Source organism: Nomascus leucogenys, chromosome 8, assembly GCF_006542625.1.
Source record: "Nomascus leucogenys isolate Asia chromosome 8, Asia_NLE_v1, whole genome shotgun sequence".
NCBI classification, from domain to species: Eukaryota; Metazoa; Chordata; class Mammalia; order Primates; family Hylobatidae; genus Nomascus; species Nomascus leucogenys.
Genome location: NC_044388.1, coordinates 103,935,201 through 103,953,833, shown reverse-complemented (window position 1 = coordinate 103,953,833; position 18,633 = coordinate 103,935,201). Strand labels below are relative to the sequence as shown.

At 55.9% G+C, this 18,633-nt stretch overlaps 3 protein-coding genes across 15 annotated transcripts in view; 1 reads left to right on the top strand and 2 right to left on the bottom strand.

Annotated features, from left to right (window-relative positions):
• Positions 1-2,825, top strand: part of ENG (endoglin) — a 41,029-nt gene extending 38,204 nt beyond the window's left edge. The window contains exons 14-16 of the mRNA XM_030817868.1: positions 652-706; positions 1,798-1,908; positions 2,039-2,825. Of these exons, the coding sequence (XP_030673728.1) occupies positions 652-706; positions 1,798-1,908; positions 2,039-2,163 (291 nt within the window). The 3' untranslated portion in view covers positions 2,164-2,825. The remainder of the gene's footprint in view (positions 1-651; positions 707-1,797; positions 1,909-2,038) is intronic.
• FPGS (folylpolyglutamate synthase) overlaps positions 1-15,232 on the bottom strand; it is a 30,365-nt gene extending 15,133 nt beyond the window's left edge. Inside the window, exons 1-15 of one of the 13 annotated variants that reach the window (XM_030817878.1) lie at positions 15,028-15,232; positions 13,680-13,808; positions 13,541-13,594; positions 13,393-13,457; positions 10,689-10,803; positions 10,490-10,567; positions 10,294-10,355; positions 10,088-10,190; positions 9,474-9,551; positions 9,080-9,227; positions 8,896-8,985; positions 7,951-8,101; positions 7,679-7,754; positions 6,787-6,853; positions 3,741-4,613 (exon numbers count right to left, since the gene is read on the bottom strand). In XM_030817878.1, the coding sequence (XP_030673738.1) occupies positions 4,204-4,613; positions 6,787-6,853; positions 7,679-7,754; positions 7,951-8,101; positions 8,896-8,985; positions 9,080-9,227; positions 9,474-9,551; positions 10,088-10,190; positions 10,294-10,355; positions 10,490-10,567; positions 10,689-10,803; positions 13,393-13,457; positions 13,541-13,594; positions 13,680-13,808; positions 15,028-15,165 (1,764 nt within the window). In that variant the 5' untranslated portion in view covers positions 15,166-15,232 and the 3' untranslated portion in view covers positions 3,741-4,203. The other 12 variants (XM_030817880.1, XR_004031431.1, XM_030817877.1 and 9 more) reach the window with 12 other exon arrangements.
• Positions 124-1,783, bottom strand: LOC100585926. The gene is given in 4 exon segments (XM_012508888.2): positions 124-951; positions 954-1,050; positions 1,052-1,116; positions 1,119-1,783. Coding segments are annotated over 4 exon segments (582 nt in total). The 5' UTR covers positions 1,276-1,783; the 3' UTR covers positions 124-688.
• Positions 15,233-18,633: the final 3,401 nt, after the last annotated feature.

Genomic DNA, 18,633 nt, shown 5'->3' with positions numbered 1-18,633 from the left:
CCGTCCGTCCATCCATCCACCCTCCCACCCAGGAATCTAGCCACCCGCACATCCATGTAGTATGGTCACCAGTGTAATCTCAAAGAACAGGAGACCTGAGGGAAGAGAGGCGGGCAAAGGACACACACTCCTGGCTTTCTGTATTTGCCAGTCACAACACTTCACCATCTGGTGACCCCCACTCTCAGGCAATCTGTCCTGGACGCCCCCAGAGTCACCCCCAGGCCCTTGCACAGACAGGCCTCCAGGATTACAAACTTCTCTGGTCGTATGAAGCTAGGGAAGCCTTCAAGGCTCCCCGAAGTGGGCCTCTCCCTCCAGCCACAGTGAGCTTGGGACTCTGGGCTGACCTGGCTCATAGCTCCAAAGTGTTCACGAGGGTGAGGGATGCATAGTGCTCCCACAGTGCTCCCGGGCATCAAGGCCTCCAGGAACTCACAGGAAACATTGCGGCAGCAGCTAGGATCATCCACTAGGCACCCTCCCACAGCACAGATCTTCCAGGACTCACCCACAGGCATCCAGCTACGAAGCGGTGGAGATGGGATTCAAAGCCAAGGCTCTAGGGTGGGCTGGGGTCACAGAGCCAGGGAGTAAACCTGGAAGCCACCTCCCAAAGGTGCCACATACTGCTCTCTCTTCCTCCTCCAGGAAGTCCATAGGACTGTCTTCATGCGCTTGAACATCATCAGCCCTGACCTGTCTGGTGAGCTCCCTCCAGGTCTCTCGGGTTTGTTCTAGTGGCTGGGGTCACAGTAGGACCCAGCGGGCAGCCCTGAGAAACGGCCTGGGCACACAGCACATGGCAAGGGGGACCCCAGAGAAAGCGGCCCAGAAGGGGCAGGAGGAGGGCTTCCCAGAGCCATAGCAGCCTAGAGCAGGGGCCAGAGCTGCACTTTGCAGATGGAGAGCCCTTGCCCGAGACCGCCCTGTGGGGTGGGAGTCTAGGCTCTGCCCCCACTCACAGCTCCACTCCATCCCCCCAGTTATTGGCTGACCTTGCTGGGAGGATGGAGCCTCCTGGGTGGGACAGAGGCCCTTTGGGGTGGGGGTGCTGGCCTCGCCTTCCTTGAGGCCTCTGCCTGCAGGACACCCCCTCTAGCCTCTCCATCAGTTCCCCCAGACCCAGGCCTACCCCAGGCAGAAGAGTCCCGACACTGGCAGCAGAGGCAGGGGTGAGGGATAGGGGCACCTACCTCTTTGCCACCCCATCCAGGCCGGGATAGAGCCTCCACTCCCAGCCCAGGACCGAGAAGGCAGGGCTGATAACCCCATGACACAGAATTGGATGTCAGAGGCTCAAGGGAAGACTGCTTGGCCCATAGTCACACAGGAGTCAGAAATGTGGAGGGAATGAGGCTTGAGTAATCCGAGAGCAGAGCTGCAGGGCACTCAGAGCTGCTCTGGCCCAATTCTCTACCTGCTAAAGGCCTCAGAGAGGGGCAGAGTTGACCTAAGGTCACGCAGCAGGTGGGGCAGGCTCTGTACTCCCGAGCCTCAGTTTCCTCACGTTACCCCATCCATCCTCCCTGAAAACGCATCTCCATCAGCCTTGAGGGGCAGAGGCATGACCCAGAAGGCTTGGCTGGGCCCTCTAGGTGGACAGTCCTAGCAACCATGGCTCAATGCTAGGCCTGGCTGTGATGAGCCCGTTTGCTACAAGAGACTGAGGTTCAGAGAAGTCGAGGGTCCATGGCTGAGCGGGGCTGGCACCAAAGCCCACGCGGGCCAGCACAACAGGGTAGGGGATGGGGCAGGGGCAGAGGTGGCAGTGCTGATGGCATCGGCCCTCTCTAGGTTGCACAAGCAAAGGCCTCGTCCTGCCCGCCGTGCTGGGCATCACCTTTGGTGCCTTCCTCATCGGGGCCCTGCTCACTGCCGCACTCTGGTACATCTACTCGCACACGCGTGAGTACCCCGGGCCCCCACAGTGAACATGCTGGGCCCCTCCATCCACCCGGGGGAGCCCAGTGAAGCCTCTGAGGGATTGAGGGGCCCTGGCCGGGACCCTGACCTCCGCCCCTGCCCCTGCTCCCAGGTTCCCCCAGCAAGCGGGAGCCCGTGGTGGCGGTGGCTGCCCCGGCCTCCTCGGAGAGCAGCAGCACCAACCACAGCATCGGGAGCACCCAGAGCACCCCCTGCTCCACCAGCAGCATGGCATAGCCCCGGCCCCCCGCGCTCGCCCAGCAGGAGAGACTGAGCAGCTGCCAGCTGGGAGCACTGGTGTGAACTCATCCTGGGAGTCAGTCCTCCACTCGACCCAGGATGGAGCCTGCTTTCCGTGCCCACCCTTCCCGCCTCCCTCTCAAGAGGCCTGCTGCCAGTGCAGCCACTGGCTTGGAACACCTTGGGGTCCCCCCACCCCACAGAACCTTCAACCCAGTGGTTCTGGGATATGGCTGCCCAGGAGAGAGACCACTTGCCATGCTGTTGTAAAAACCCAAGTCCCTGTCATTTGAACCTGGATCCAGCACATGTGAACTGAGCTGGGCAGGAAGGGAGAACTTGAAACAGATCCAGGCCAGCCCAGCCAGGCCGACAGCACCTCCCCCCTGGGAACAGAAGAGGGCCCAGCCCAGAGCCACCTGGATCTATCCGTGCGGTCTCCACACCTGGACTTGCCTAACTGGCAGGGGAGACAGGAGCCTAGCGGAGCCCAGCCTGGGAGCCCAGAGGGTGGCAAGAACAGTGGGCGTTGGGAGCCTAGCTCCTGCCACATGGAGCCCTCTCTGCCGGTCAGACAGCCAGCAGAGGGGGAGTAGCCAAGCTGCTTGTCCTGGGCCCGCCCCTGTGTATTCACCACCAATAAATCAGACCATGAAACCGGTGATGGGTTGGGCTGGGAAAAGGGCAGTGACATTCAAAGCCAGGGTGGGGTGAGGGCACAGGACAGGGCTGCTTTTGTACTTGGCCCCCACTGGGCTGGCCTGGTGGCAGGGGTGGCATCTTGAACAGTAGCAGCAGCCAGGGCACAGCAGGTTTTCATTCAGCCAGTTCCCCTCTGCCACTCACCCCCTCGGCAGCACACCCCAGGGTCTAGGCTGCAAGAAAGCAAACACCAGGAGGCCCCATCCACACTCTCACTCTGGGGTTCTGAACACAGGCCCTCGACTGCTCTAAGTTCAAATCCTGGACCTGCCACTTGTTGGCTTGTGACTGTAGGCAGGTCCCGTGGCTTTTTTTTTTTTTTTTTGAGACGGAGTCTTGCTCTGTCGCCCAGGCTGGAGTACAGTGGCACTATCTCGGCTCGCTGCAACCTCCGCCACCCGGGTTCAAGCAATTCTCCTGCCTCAGCCTCCCGCCACTACGTCCAGCTAATTTTTGTATTTTTAGTAGAGACAGGGTTTCACCATGTTGGCCAGATGGTCTCGACCTCTTGACCTCATGATCTGCCCGCCTCAGCCTCCCAAAGTGCTGGGATTACAGGCGTGAGCCACCGTGCCCAGCCCCCATGGCTTCTTGAAACCAGCCACAGTTCCCTCATCTGTCAAATGGGTATAATTCTCCATCATAAGGTCGCTGCAAGGGGGTCTGCAGAAAGCACTACCTGGCATATGGTCGACAGGCGTCAGTCCGGTCTCATCTCACAGACAGGCTACCTGAGGCGCACAGGGAGGGAGGGACTTGTCCCAGGCCACACAGCCAGGCTCCCTCTACACAGTGCAGGTCCCTGACCACCAGCAGTCCCTCTCTGTGTCTGCTGAGGGAGCAGGGGGTCAAGGGTCAGTCGAAGGCTTTGCCAGTTCTTTAAAAAACAAAGGCTTTAATTCACTCCAGCCACCCTCTGTCCCACAGTGTCCCAGGCAGAGGCCCTCTCCCTTCCCAGAAGGCACAGGGAGGAGGAAATCTACCACCCAGCACGTGGCAGGACCCGGGGCCTGGCCAGGCAGCGCACACAATAAGCTGGGCCTGAGCCAGGAGGCAGGCGGGGTGTTGGGGGAGACAGGCTGAACAGCCAGGCCACTGCAACAGTGAGAGACCCGGGGAGCCCCCCTGCTATCTCGGCCGGGAGGAAGGAGAGACCAACGCACAGAGCCTTAAAAAAGAGGACATCCTCTCCCAGCCTCCCGTCCCAGAGCCCTGGTCCCTAGGCCAGTCTAGACAGAACCAGGAAAGCAGAAAACAAAAGGCACCTAGTATGTAAGTTCACGGGGAGAACGCAGGCAGGTGTGGGAGGCTCCCACCTCCAAGCCCGGGCCTTGGCTACTGGGACAGTGCGGGCTCCAGAAGCTTCAGGACACCACCCACCAGGTGCAGGCTGCCAGTGACTAGCACATGGATGGCAGCAGCCTCACGGAGTATGCTGGCCCCACTGTGAGCCACGGCGTGGGTGAGGAGGCCCTTTGGGGGACTGGGTGGCTGGAAGATGGGGTCTCGGCCTTGGCTGATCCATTGCAAGGCATGTGAAATGCAGCTGAAGACGAGGGAACTGGCACTGCAGGTGTGGGGTGGGTGGGGCGCCAGAAGCAGGGATGCAGACCCACCAGGCTCTGGGCTGGGGGCACTCCAGAGGTCCGGGCTGGCCTGCTCTTCGTCCAGGTGGTTCCAGTGCTGCTGGTGTTCCAGGCAGCGGAGCAGAACCTGGTCCAGTGTCACCGTGAAGTTCTGTTGGTCTGTGGGGCACAGAGACAGGCATATCAGCGAAGGGGAGACGGAGTAAGGGACAGGGGTGGAGAAAGGGGCGGGTGCATTGTGAGCACCTGCTTAGCACCAAGCCCTTTACATCATCAGGCCCCCAGTCTCGGCTAGTGGTCTTCTCCATGGACACGATAAAGAAACTGAGGCTCAGGCAGGTTCAGTGACTTCACCAAGGTCACGAGAGGCAGAGCCAGACACTCTGGCCCCAAAGCTTTTGCCCACTAGGTACCCCTTCCCCACTCTGGCCTCATTGTCTCCATCTATAAAATGTACATCCAGCTGGGGACCATCACCAGGTGGGCATAGTTATTTCTGGGGACGCTGGTTAAAAACGCAGATTCCAGGCTGGGCACGGTGGCTCACGCCTGTAATCCCAGCACCTTGGGAGGCCAAAGCAGGCGGATCACCTGAGGTCAGTTCAAGATCAGCCTGGCCAACATGGTGAAACACCGTCTCTTAAAAAAAAACACACACACACACAAAAATTAGCCAGGTATGGTGGCACACGCCTGTAATCCCAGCTACTTGGAAGGCTGAGGCAAGAGTATCGCTTGAACCCAGGAGGAGGAGACTGCAGTGAGCTGAGATCATACCACTGCACTCCAGCCTGGGCGACAGAGCAAGACTCCATCTTATAAACAAACAAACAAAAAACAAAAATTAGCTGGGTATAGTGGCGCACGCCTGTAGTCCCAGCTACTCGCGAGGCTGAGGCAGGAGAATCATTTGAACCTGGGAGGCAGAAGTTGCAGTGAGCCGAGATGGCACCACTGCACTCCAGCCTGGGCAGCCTGAGTGACAGAACGAGACTGTCTCAAGAAAAAAATAAATAAATAAAATGCAGATTCCAGAACTCTCCCCAGCCAGACTGATGTGAGGACTGGAGATTTTTTTTTTTAGACAGGGTCCAGGGTCTTGCTCTGTCACCCAGGCTGGAGTGCAGTGATGCAATCACAACTTCATGACACTGCAGCCTCCACCTTCCAGGCTCAATCGATCCTTCCACTTCAGCCTCCTGAGTAGCTAGGACCACAGGTGTACACAACCACACCTGGCTAATTCTTCTATTTTTTTTTTATAGAGATGAGGTCTGGCTTTTAACTCCTGAGCTCAAATGATCCTCCTGCCAAAGTGCTGGGATTACAGGTGTGAGCCACCAAGTCCAGCCTGGGATCTGTATTTTTTACACGATTTCAAACTTTTTTAACATGATGCATAGTAAAAAACACATTTTACATTGCAACCCAGTACTCACATACTTATACATATGCCTGGAACAGAATAATCTTCACCAAACAGGACCTACCCTTACTCTGTGCAATGTACACTGATATTTTCTACTCTATTTCATATAAAATGAAAAATGCTGGCTGGGCGTGGTGGCTCACACCTGTAATCCCAGCACTTTGGAAAGCTGAGGTGGGCAGATCATTTGAGGCCAGGAGTTTGACACCAGCCTGGCCAACACGGAGAAACCCTGTCTCTACTAAAAATACAAAAATTAGCTGGGCATGTTGGCACACGCCTGTAATCCCAGCTGTTCCAGAGGCTGAGACATGAGAAGCATTTGAACCTAGGAGGCAGAGGTTGCAGTGAGCCGAGATTGTGCCACTACATTCCAGCCTGGGTGACAGAGTGAGACTCTGTCTCAAAAATTAAATAATTTTTTTTTTTTTTTTTTTTTTTTTTTTTTTGAGACAGTCTTGCTCTGTCGCCCAGGCTAGAGTGCAGTGGCGCGATCTTGGCCTACTGCCAGCTCCACCTCCTGAGTTCATGCCATTCTCCTGCCTCAGCCTCCCGAGTAGCTGGGACTACAGGCGCCCACCACCACGCCCGGCTAATTTTTTGTATTTTTTTTTTTTTTTGTAGAGACGGGGTTTCACCACATTAGCCAGGATGGTCTCGATCTCCTGACCTTGTGATCCGCCCGCCTCGGCCTCCCAAAGTGCTGGGATTACAGGTGTGAGCTACCGTGCCCAGCCAAAAATTTTTAAAATAAAATTAAATAAAGTATACTTTGGTGTATAAAAGAGTATAAGTACACTAAAACAAATTTATTTCCTACCCCAAACCTCCAGTTTGGAAGCCCCCACTGTCTACCTCAGGGACCCCTGCTCATCCCCAGGGTCCGTGCCTGCCACCACTCACCTGCGTTGCCTGTGGATGACACCTCTGTCAGGTTAGGGCAGAAGACGGCATAGTCAAACTGGCAGGGCTAGAAGGCCAAGGGAAAGACTTGGTGTCAGACCCCTGAAAGGACGTCCACCAACTCCCATATGGCCCCCTGAGCCCACATCTCTGGAGATGCAGCCTCCCTGACAACTAGAATGATGCTGTGTAAACCTAGCCAAGGTACGTCAGCACCCTGCCCCATCTGCCTCAGTATACCCTGCCTGGCCTGCGGCCTGAGCAGCGAAGCCCCAACCTACTGTACAGAGGGGGGAACAGAGGCCACAGGTCAAGAGGACTTGCTGAAGGTCACTCAGATAGTGAGGGGGCCCCAAATCCAGGCTGGAAAAAGGCTGTGGGTAAATGGGAGAGGTTCTGGATACAGCCTCAGCCTCCTGGTCTGTGAAACGGGAGATGATACCTACGGGCCACTTCAGCCCGGACAGCTTGGGCAGCCTCAGTTTCCCCAAGCAGAGAAAGGCCCAGTGATTCCTTCAACCAAACGTGAGAAGCAGGTACCTTTAGCAGCAACCCCATTTTATGGAGAGGCAAACTGAGGCTCAGGGAAATGCCAGTTCTCATCCAGGGCGATAAAGGGGCATGACAAGCGAGTCCAGAGTCTACACCTTTAGCCACGATGTGGTCCATCTCTTAAGCCTGGACTTGAGTCTGGACACGCGGGAAAATGAGTAACGACCCATGACTGGACTCCCCGCGGCCCTGCAGCACCTGGCGGAACCAGCACAGGCACCTTGTCACATCTAATCCTCAATACGACTCAAGGGGGAGGGGATTCGCACCCCCCAGGGTCATACCGCCAGACCCAGGGCTTCACGACTGCCTGCTGCCCACCCCCAAGTCGGCCCCTCACCTGCAGCAGCTTCAGCAGGGCCGCCGGGTCCCGGTCCCCGGTAGCATTGAAGAGCAAGACTCGAACCTCTGGGCCACTGCGACACGGGTGAGGAGCTGGGTCAAAGGGCCACGCCCGTTCTCCCTGCCGTCCCAATCCCGTCCCCTCCCACGACCTCGTCCCTCCCCGTGGGCCCGCCCCCGCCCTTCCCCACGACCCCGCCCCGCCCTTCCTCAAGATCCCGCCCCTCCTCGTGGGCCCGCCCCGGCCCCAACCCCAGCCCCGCCCCTCACCCGCTCGGCCTCTCGCGGCCCTGCAGCGCTTGGCGGAACCAGCGCACGCAGGCCTGCACGCTGCTGGCGGTGTGCGCCCCGTCCAGGTACCAGGTGAGGGGCCCGCGCCGCAGCACCTGCGTCCGGCCCGGCCACTCCGTGTTACGAAGCCCTGGGGGAGGGCAGCAAGGCAGTCCTCCAGGCCCTCTCCCACCCCCGTCCTCAACTCCACACACACACACTCCTGAGCCAGGTCTCCCCTGCAGGCTGCGCCCGCCCTCAACACTCAGGACCCCCGGCAGCCCAGGAACTTTTTTACTAGCACCAGTCAATGGCTTGGGCTTTTCGGCTATCTCATCTAGTGGAATCTTTCAGGCAACCCTGAAAGGGCCTGCTATACCCGTTTGACAGCCCGAGAGCCCTTAGCTGGGGCCAGGATGTGATGGCGAGGTCAGCCTGTCTCCAGGACCTTGTCACTTGCCCCTGACAACAGGCGTGGCACACAGTGGGCCCAACATTTGTTGAAGGGGCTTAACAGCATGAGCACCTGCTGGGTGCTGAAAGCTTTGGGGAAGGCAAGAAGCAGATGACTGGATCACCGTCCTCCAGAACCTCAGGCTCTGATGACGATGATAATGACAGTGACAGCAGCTACCACTGGCTGGCACTTTATCCCACATTGGCCAGGCTCTGCACTCAGCACCTTAGTGATGTCACCTCAGCGAATCCCCACAACAGCCCTTGGCAGTGGCTCCTATCATCATCCACTTTGGCAGATGAGAAGACAGGCTCAGAAAGAGTTCATGAGCTCAAGGTGGGGGAGGTTTGCTGACATCAGAGTCCTTTCTCTTAAGCACCACTTCAAATTGTCTCTATCTCCCAAACAGAAACCCCCCCAAAAAAAAAAAATCTGAAGGGGAACAGACACACGCAGTGGTCCCAGCTGGGCAGGAAGGTCTAACTCACCAAGCCGCATGTGGGATGTGGGCTGGAACACGGGTGCCAGGGGCAGCTGCCACAGGAGCCCTGGCCTGGATGCCTTCGGCTCCCCAGCACCTGTGGGGTGTGTGAGACCAAGTGTGCCCGGGACCCTCCTAGGCAGGCTCCACAGGTGCCACCCACCTGCCTGCTCACTCAGCTGCCCACTCACCATGGGGGTCCTGCCGCTGCAGCCAGCAGTGGGCCAGCTGCAAGGCCAAGGCGGCGTTGGACCGCTGGTGCTCCCCCTCCAGGCCCAGGGTCAGCGGCGGCCCCCCTTCCTCCAGGGCCTCCAGCGTCGGACACAGGTATAGAGGACACTGGGGGAGACAGGCAGGAGCGGGTCAGCAGAGGCCCTCCCTGACCACATCAGCCCTCGCATCTCTCCCCTCCCCCAGCCACCAAGCCCTGCTCCCAGAACTGAGATGTGTTCCAGCAGGCCCGGCAGCTGGCCCAGCGTCCTCACTGCACAGATGAGCAAACTGAGGCCCCAGAGGATGCAGTGCCTCCTCAAACAGGATGGACACACGCCCACCCTGCTGCTGCCCCATTCCAATCAGACTTACTGAGATCTGCTGGGCTCGGTCCCTCAGCACTGCCAGGGGACCTTCAGGTTGGAGTACAGTGAAGGCAGGGACACCTTGCTGTGGAGGGAAGAAGGAGAAAGGGCTACCTAGCGTCCTCCACACTCCTACCTCTGGCCCCCACATCCCTGGGTCTGGGCTACCACTGTCTCTCATCCCTCATGTTTCTTTTCTTTTTCGAGATGAAGTCTCACTCTGTCACCCAGGCTGGAATGCTGTGGCGCAATCTCGGCTCACTGCAACGTCTGCCTCCCGGGTTCGAGTGATTCTCCTGCCTCAGTCTCCCCAGTAGCTGGAACTACAGGCGTACACCACCACACCTGGCTAATTTTTGTATTTTTAGTAGAGACAGAGTTTCACCATATTGGTCAGGCTGGTCTCAAACTCCTGATCTCAGGTGATCCTCCCGCCTCGACCTCCTGAAATGCTGGGATTGCAAGCATATAAGCCACCATGCCCAGCCATCCCTCACGTTTCAATGGGGAAACAGTCTGGAGAGGAGACTCAACTTGTTCCAGTCACACAGTGAAGCCAGGATGAAAACGTAGACGCCCAGGCCTTCCATGTCTCTCCCTTCCCCCAGTCTGCCTGGTCACCTTAAAGATGCCCCCTTTCTGCCATGCGATCTTCTCCACCGTATCCCCCAGGAGGCTGGTGTGGTCGATGCCAAGAGAGGAGACTCCGCACACCACAGGCTTCCTGCAGGGGAGGAAAAGGCCATGAGGCCCTGCCCTGAGCCACCAGGCGGCAGGTGAGGCTGTGCTCCTGGCTGCCACCCCACGTCCCAAGCAACTGTGCTCACCTGATGATGTTGGTGCAGTCATAAGCCCCGCCAATGCCCACCTCCACCACTGCCAGGTCCACCTGCCAAAGACCAGAGGGCATGGCAGGGGATATGAGGGTGCCCAGAGGCCACATGGAAGCAGGGAGCCCCCAGGCCTGCTGAGGTTCCTGTTCCCAAGGCCTCAGATGCAGGGTTCTAGGGAGAGGGCACACACCTTCTCTTGGAGGAAGACGTGGAAGGCCATGAGTGTCAGGAAGCGGAAGTAGGGGGGCATGGAGACACAGCTGCCATCCTGTGGCACAGGGAGATGTCAAGGCCCAGAGCCCGTGCAGCCCCTCTTCTGGGGAGATGGGGAGCTGGAACATGTAGCACCCCCAACCACACCCACCCGCCAGCCCTCCTGCATGGGGCACCTTGGTCTCCTCCAGCCGGTGGTAGAGGCGCCAGAAGTACTTGGTGAAGAGCTCAGGACTGATGGGCTGCCCATTGATGCGGATCCGCTCCCGAACCTGCACCAGGTGGGGAGAGCTGCCGGGACAGCTGGGGTCGTCAGGACTCCCTTCCCGAGCGTTCTGGCCTTCCCCACCCTGCAGGGGCTTATGCTACTGGCCTCTGTGCCTCACCTCTCCTGTGTCCCTCGGTTTGTTCCTGGTGCCCCATCCCGCCGGACTATCTGTAGCCGCCCCCCAGTCCTCCCCCTCTTCTATCTCCAGGCCTCTGCACCTGGCTCACCCTATTCACCACGTTGGTCTCAACTAAGACAGCTCCTCCTCCTTTGGACCCTCACCCAGAATGCTCTTGCACATTCTATGGGCTCCAACAGTCCCATACCAATCAGTCACTCTGCTGACATCTGTCCCACAATGTCATCTGTCTTACAGCTCTCAGAGACAAAGCCCACAAGCAGTGTTCAAGCTGCAGCCCTGGGCTGGCCCTCAAGGCCATATGGGCCCAAGTTGAAGGGTAGGTTTTTATCCCAAAAATGATTGTAGTTTTTATTTTTATTTATTTTTGAGACAGGGTCTTGCTCTGTCGCCCAGGCTGGAGTGCAGTGGTGCAATCTTGGCTCACTGCAACCTCTGCCTCCCAGGTTCAAGCGTTTCTCATGCCTCGGCCTCCCAAGTAGCTGGGATTACAGGCACACACCACCATGCCTTGCTGATTTTTGTATTTTTAGTAGAGACAGGGTTACGCCATGTTAGCCAGGCTGGTCTGGAACTCCTGACCTCAGGTGATCCGCCCGCCTCAGCCTCCCAAAGTGCTGGGATTACAGGCATAAGCCACCGTGCCCAGCCAATTTTTTTGTATTTTTAGTGGAGACAGGGTTTCGCCATGTTGGCCAGGCTGCTCTTGAACTCCTGGCCTCAAGTGATCTGCCCGCCTTGGCCTCCCAAAGTGCTGCGATTACAGGCATGAGCCACCACGCCTGGCCCAAAAAATGATTTTAGAAGACAGGTTTGTGCCTTATGTTTCAATCCTCAAAGCTACTCAGGTAGTAAGTCCTCCTCTCCATCTCTTTATTTGAACAAGAACTGTTTAGGGAAAACATATCAGCTTGAAATGACCTTAGGCAGCTGATTTCAGAAGTTCCTGGTGATGGGCTTAGGAGACATGCGTGGCACAAAAAGAGTGATCCCGGGTCTACCTGGCCATCCTCTTGTGTAAGTCTAGACAAGTGAGACCAAGAGGGGGCGCTGCCTCCAGGGCAAAGCCACAGCGCAGACCGGCCAAGCAGAAGGGCTCCTATCTGTAGCCCGCCCGGGAGACCTTAACGTGGACGGCACAAGCCACCCTTATCGTTTAAGCCCTTGCAAGGCAATTTTCTCCTTACTCTAAAGACATACTAATTGATAAATATCTCTATGTGATTTTAAAGTTATATATGGACTTTAAAATTTCTTTTTTTTTTTTTTAATAGAGATGAAGTCTCACTATGTTGCCCAGGCTGGTCTCAAACTCCTGAGCTCCAGTGATCCTCCCACCTTGGCCTCCCAAAGTGCTAGGATTACAGTTGTGAGCCACCACACTCAACCTGGACTTTAATTTATTAAAGAGACATCTGACCATCTGACTATTCCAGCTATGTAATTTTCTTTTTTTTTTTTAAGACAGCATCTTGCTCTGTCGCCCAGGCTGAAGTGCAATGGCGTGATCACTGCTAACTGCAGCCTTGGGCTCCCGGGCTCAGGTGATCCTCCCATGTCAGCCGCCCAAAGTGCTGGGATTATAGGCATGAGCCACCACACTGGGCCTCCCGCTACATATTTATACATTAAAGTGGCTGCCCCTTCCCCAATTTTTTTTATTATGAAAACTTTTTTTTTTTTTTTTTTTTTTTGAGACGGAGTCTTGCTCTGTCGCCCAGGCTGGAGTGCAGTGGCACGATCTCGGCTCACTGCAAGCTCCGCCTCCCGGGTTCACGCCATTCTCCTGCCTCAGCCTCTCCGAGTAGCTGGGACTACAGGCGTCCGCCACCACACCCAGCTAATTTTTTGTATTTTTTAGTAGAGACGGGGTTTCACCGTGGTCTCAACCTCCTGACCTCGTGATCCGCCCGCCTCAGCCTCCCAGAGTGCTGGGATTACAAGCGTGAGCCACCGCGCCCGGCCTTTATTATGAAAATTAAGGCCAGCCACAGTGGCTCACATCTGTAATCCCAGCACTTTAGGAGGCCGAGGTGGGCAGATCACTTGAGGTCAGGAGTTCAAGAACAGCCTGGCCAACAGGTGAAATTCCCATCTCTACTAAAAATACAAAAATTAGCCTGGTGTGGTGGCAGGTGCCTGTAATCCGAGCTACTCGGGAGGCTGAAGCAGGAGAATTGCTTGAACCTGGCAGGCGGGGGTTGCAGTGAGCCAAGATCGTGCCATTGTACTCCAGCCTGGGCGATAGAGTGGGACTCAGTCTCAAAAAAAAAAAAAAAAAAATTAAAGGTTGCTATAAACATGGGCCAATATGGTAAGTGCTAACTGAATGTTTATTGAATAAATAAACATTGGGCAGAGAGACATTCAGCTGACCTCCTGGGGGTGACCCTGGTCCTGAAGCACTGGCTGGTTCCATAGCCCCCCAGGGTCCATTGGGACAGAGACACCACATCCCCCCACAACCTGGTACCTAAAGAATCCTGTCTTCAGGCCATAGCTTCGGAGGATACATTCCGTGAAGGCACAGGTGGAGCCCTTGAAAGAAAAGGGATTGTCTGGGCAGGCTCTACCCCACCAGCCACTTAATAGACCCTCTACCCCAGGGTCCTGCCCCTCACCTTCCCCTTCGTCCCAGTGACGTGGATGATGTTCAGCCGGTCCAAGTCCTCCACCTGGGACAGACAGACAAGGTCCCTGCCTCAGCTACGGGAATCACAAATGGGGGTGGGAGGTGGTCACAGGCCCTCTCTACCTTACCTGCAGCCCACTCCGTGCCAGGTACCGTTCCATGGCTTCCAGCTGTGTCTGGGGGTCACCCCGCTGGCGCTTCACCTGCTCCAGGTAGCCGGCATTGGTCTGCAGGGTATTGAGCATGCGCACAGCATCCTGGCAACCACAGTGCCCAGGTAGCAGGTTAAGGCTCACTCAGGGTCCACAGGCACAGAGACAGCCAGCAGACCAGTGGCCAAGCCAGGGCAACAAGGCCAGTACCAGGCCTGCCTGCCGTGCCAGCACTGTTAGCCTAGCCTGTAGGTTAAGCAACAGAGAGTATGGCATCTTTCCAGCCCTGGCAAAAATGGGAGTCTGAGGCAGTTCAGCCCCACCCAGGGAGTGCTACACAAAGAAGGTGGCATGACTAACGGGCTAGCCTTGCTTCCTGCCCAGGCTCCCCCGACTTCACTCCTGGGCCTTTGCCCTCATTCTCTCCAATGGGGTCCATTGCTATATTGCTCCCTGCCAGGGAGGGGCCAGAACTACAGAAAGTTGGGGTATTCGAATTCTGGAGTTCCCCGAAGCTCCACCCCAACCCTCATGACTCTGGGGTTCCAGATTCCAACCCACAGAAGAGCAACTCAGAGGGAGGAGAGGTGTGCCAGGGGTCACTCAGCCAGGAAGGCAGGTAGGTACGGCTTCAGGAGGGTTCACAATGGAAGTGGGAGTGGGGGTGCTATTTCATTCCCCTTAGGCCTCATATTCTGTGCCTCCCACCCTCAGGACCTCAAGGCTGGTTGGAGGCCCCACCCTCATCAAACCAGTGCCACCCGCCTGACTGGCAACAGGGTCTGGTCTAGGGCAACCGGCTCTTGGCACAACGCCCGCGGACATTTTCTGTTTTCCAGGTTCTAGGGCCTTCCACTACCCCTGATTCTTGCCTCTCCCCCAAATCCAGGCCCTTGGATCCCCCATCTTCTGAATCCTGGACACCCCACCCCCAGATCAATACTCCTGGATTTTTCAAGCCTGAATTCCTGAGTCTCTTCCCTACCCTCTTTCCCCACTCTCACTGCCAGTTCAGACTCCGGGATCACTGGAACTCCAGAAGCACCGCTGAGCCTCTGGGCTTCTGGATCCTAGCTCCAGTGCCCCTTCCCACTCCCCAACCCGGGGCGGGGACGCTATAGTCTCCGAATTCCCAGACCCGGCGGCCCGGGCCCAACTTCCTGGTCCCTGTCCCCACCCCCAGCCTCCAGGATGTTCCGCCCCTTGAATCCCCCAGTACAGGGCTCCCGATACCCTCTGGGCTAGCGGAGCCCGGATGTTCTGCGGCAGAGCGCAGGCCCACTTGTCGCGCCCCGGCCCGCTGGCCCGCCGGCCCGCCTGATACCTGGTACTCCATGCTGGGCTCCTGCGGCACCGGCCACGCGCTCAAGCCCCGCCGCGCCGCGACCTGGGTCGTTACGCCGCGCGCAGACGCCGCTGCCAGTAATAGAGCGGCGCGCAGGTGGCTCCGCGCCCGCGACATAGTCCCGGCGCCCCCGGCAGCGCTCTAGGCCCGGGCGGGAGACGCCCCGCCCCGCCCCCAGCCAATCAGCGCAGCGCTGCCTCACCCCGCCCCCCGCCAATCCACCGCCCCGCCCCGCCCGCCATCAATCAGCACCGCCCCAAACTCCCCCCGACCAGCCGCCTTGCACCACTAAAAAGCCGCCCCTGCCGCGTGCACCATCCTGGTGAGGGGCAGGCCTCGGGACCATGTTTATGAGTGGCACGCTCCGGGGCGTCCCCTCCCTTAGCGGGCACGCACTCCTTTCGTCACCAACCTCCCAAGGCCCCCCCACAGCACGTCCCAAAATAGCCGGTCCGGGTCAGCAGCCCTCAGTCTCTGCTGCGAACAGGAATAGGATGACAGAGCTGCGGACACCTGGTGGACATCTGTAAACAGCTGCTGCAGTTTAGAGAACGGATTTCAGGGCCACCTAGGGATGGTGGGGCAGTAATTCTTCTCTTCTGTGAGGAGGACACCTATTTGTCGTCCTGGAGTTTTCAGAGCTTTTTCCCATCTATTAGCTTCTTGGCCCCAGCTGCTAGCATGAAAAAGTTGCATGGTGAAATCCTTTTGACAGCTGAGGCCCAGAACTGGGGAGGAGGAAGCTGCAAACAACCCACTACGGAAAATCAGTCTGATAAAAGGCAGTCCTTCAAATGATTGATGGAGTTTCCGTACCTCCTTCCCCTCTCCCTCTTCCCAGCATTGGGAGAAAATATTTATGAGAAATCGTTTGATTTCGAAGTAAGCAAGTGATGTTTTGGGAAGTGTCTGTCATTGGCTGGACTTCTGCTCTTCACACACTGCTGGGGTGCCCCGACCCTGGCCCCGTGGGAGATAAAGAAGTTCTTTCTTGGTTTCCTTATTTTTAGTCATTGAAACTTTCTCTATACATATGCATGTATATAGTTTAATGACTGCATAAAAATAATCAAGAGACTGGACACAGTGGCTCACGCCTGTAATCCCAACACTTTGGGAGGCCACAGCGGGCGTATCATGAGGTAAGGAGTTCGAGACCAGCCTGGCCAAGATGGTGAAACTCCCTCTCTACTAAAAATACAAAAATTAGCCGGGTGTGGTAGCAGGTGCCTGTAATCCCAGCTACTCGGGAGGCTGAGGCAGGAGAATTGCTTGAACCCGGGAGGCGGAGGTTTCAGTGAGCTGAGATCGCACCACTGCACTCCAGCCTGGGTGACAGAGCAAGACTTTGTCTCAAAAAAAATAATATTCATGAGGCTTTAAATATTTTTATTTTGCTTATTCCCTTCCCACTCCCCCCATACACACACAAACAGTTCCTCCTCTGGCAATCCTGTTGACAACTAAGTATGTGTCCCATAGTCTTCTATGCTCATGAAACCAGACACACCTAGACATCTACACGGTCTTGCCAATGCAGGTGACAATATTTTTGCATCTTAGCTTTTCAAAAATGTTTATTTTTAGAGACAGGGTCCCAATCTATAACTCAAGCTGGAGTGCAGTGGCACAATCATAGCTCACTGCAGCCTTAAACTCCTGCCCTCAAGCAATCCTCTCACCTAGGCCTACCAAAGTGCTGGGATCACAGGCATGAGTCACCATGCCTGGCTGCAACTTAACTTTCTTACTCAATGACAAGCTTATTATTTTTTAAGACATTTACTTAGCAAACACTTTTTTTTTTTTTGAGATGGAGTTTTGCTCTGTCACCCAGGCTGGAGTACAGTGGTGCCATCTTGGCTCACTGCAACCTCCACCTCCCAGGTTCAAGCAATTCTCCTGCCTCAGCCTCCCAAGTAGCTGGGACTACAGGTGCATGCCATCACACCTGGCTAATTTTTGTATTTTTAGTAGAGACGGGGTTTCGCCATGTTAGCCAGTCTGGTCTTGAACCCCTGACCTCAGGTGATCCACCCACCTCGGCCTCCCAAAGTGCTGGGATTACATGCTTGGGCCACCATGCCCAGCCCTTCGCAAAGGGCTTTAAGTAGTAAAACTAGTAAAACTAGTACCTCTCTAGATTCAGACACTGCTATAAACACTTCTGACACAGTTGCTTAATCTTCATCACAAACCCATGAAATAGGTACTAATAATATCATATAGGCCCAAAGGAGTAAAAGCATATGCTCAAGTCACAAAACCAAGATTTGATGTCTGGCCCCAGAGTCCTTATTCTTAGCCTCTGCGCCTCCTTCCCTGTCTCCCCAGGGACACTGCTAATTCAGCGTCTTTAATGGCCGTATGGCCTTCCCAGGAGCATCCTGGATTCGCCTGTGGAAGGGCATTCATTCTGCCTTCAGTGTTTTGCTGCTATGGATATGCGTTTACATTGAAGGGCTTGATTTCTGTGAGTTGGATTGCATGGAGGGGTCGGGTTGGGTCCAGGGATGTTTGCAATCCTTTTCCCCAATGCTGCTGTAGTCTTGGCATCCCAGCAGCTGTGTGTGAAGGAGGCGCCCCTCTCCCAGGATGCCCCCAGACCACAGGGTGCAGAGAACCATCTCAGTGTTTCTGTCATTCCCCCACTGCAGTGAACTTGAGCATCTTCCCATGCATTTATTTCAGTGAACTGCCTAACCCATCCTTGGCCCATTTTTGTAATGTCTGATTAGCTTTTTCATGTCAGTTATAATAGCCCTTTGTGGGCTGGGAGCAGTGGCTCACACCTGTAATCCTAGCACTTTGGAAGACTGAGGCGGGAAGATTGCTTGAAGCCTAGAGTTCTAGATCAGCCTGGGCAACATGGTGAAACCTTCTCTACAAAAAGCAAAAATTGCCGGGCATGCTGGTGCACATCTGTGGTCCCAGTTATTTGGAGGCTGAGGCAGGAGGATTTTTTTTTTTTTTTTTTGAGAGTCTCACTCCGTTGCCCAGGCTGAAGTGCAGTGGCACAATCTCGGCTCACTGCAACATCCGCCTCCTGGGTTCAAGCAATTCTGCTTCAGCCTCCCAAGTAGCTGGGACTACAGGCACGTGCCACCATGCCCAGCTAATTTTTGTATTTTTAGTAGAGATGGGATTTCACCATGTTGGGCAGGCTGCTCTCAAACTCCTGACCTCAGGTGAATCCACCTGCCTCGGCCTCCCAAAGTGCTGGGATCACAGGCGTGAGCTACTGCGCCCGGCCAAGGAGGATTATTTGAGCCCAGGAGCTCGAGGCTGCAGTGAGCTATGATAGCACCACTGTACTCCAGCCTGGGTGACATAGCGAGACCCCCATCTTTTTAAATAAATAAATGTTTTAAAAGTTTTAAAAAAAGAAAAAAAGGCACTTTGTGTAGTACTGATATTATCCCTCAGTTTCTGTCCTCTGTAGGGCAAGTATTTTTTCCAGATCTACTATTGGTGGCCTCAGTGGACTCATCTGTAGGAGGTGGCATACGCGCTCTAAGCCATTCCTCCAAGAATGAGATCCCAGAGCCGGACTCCCTCCCCCGGTGTAAGGTGGAAAGCTTGTCC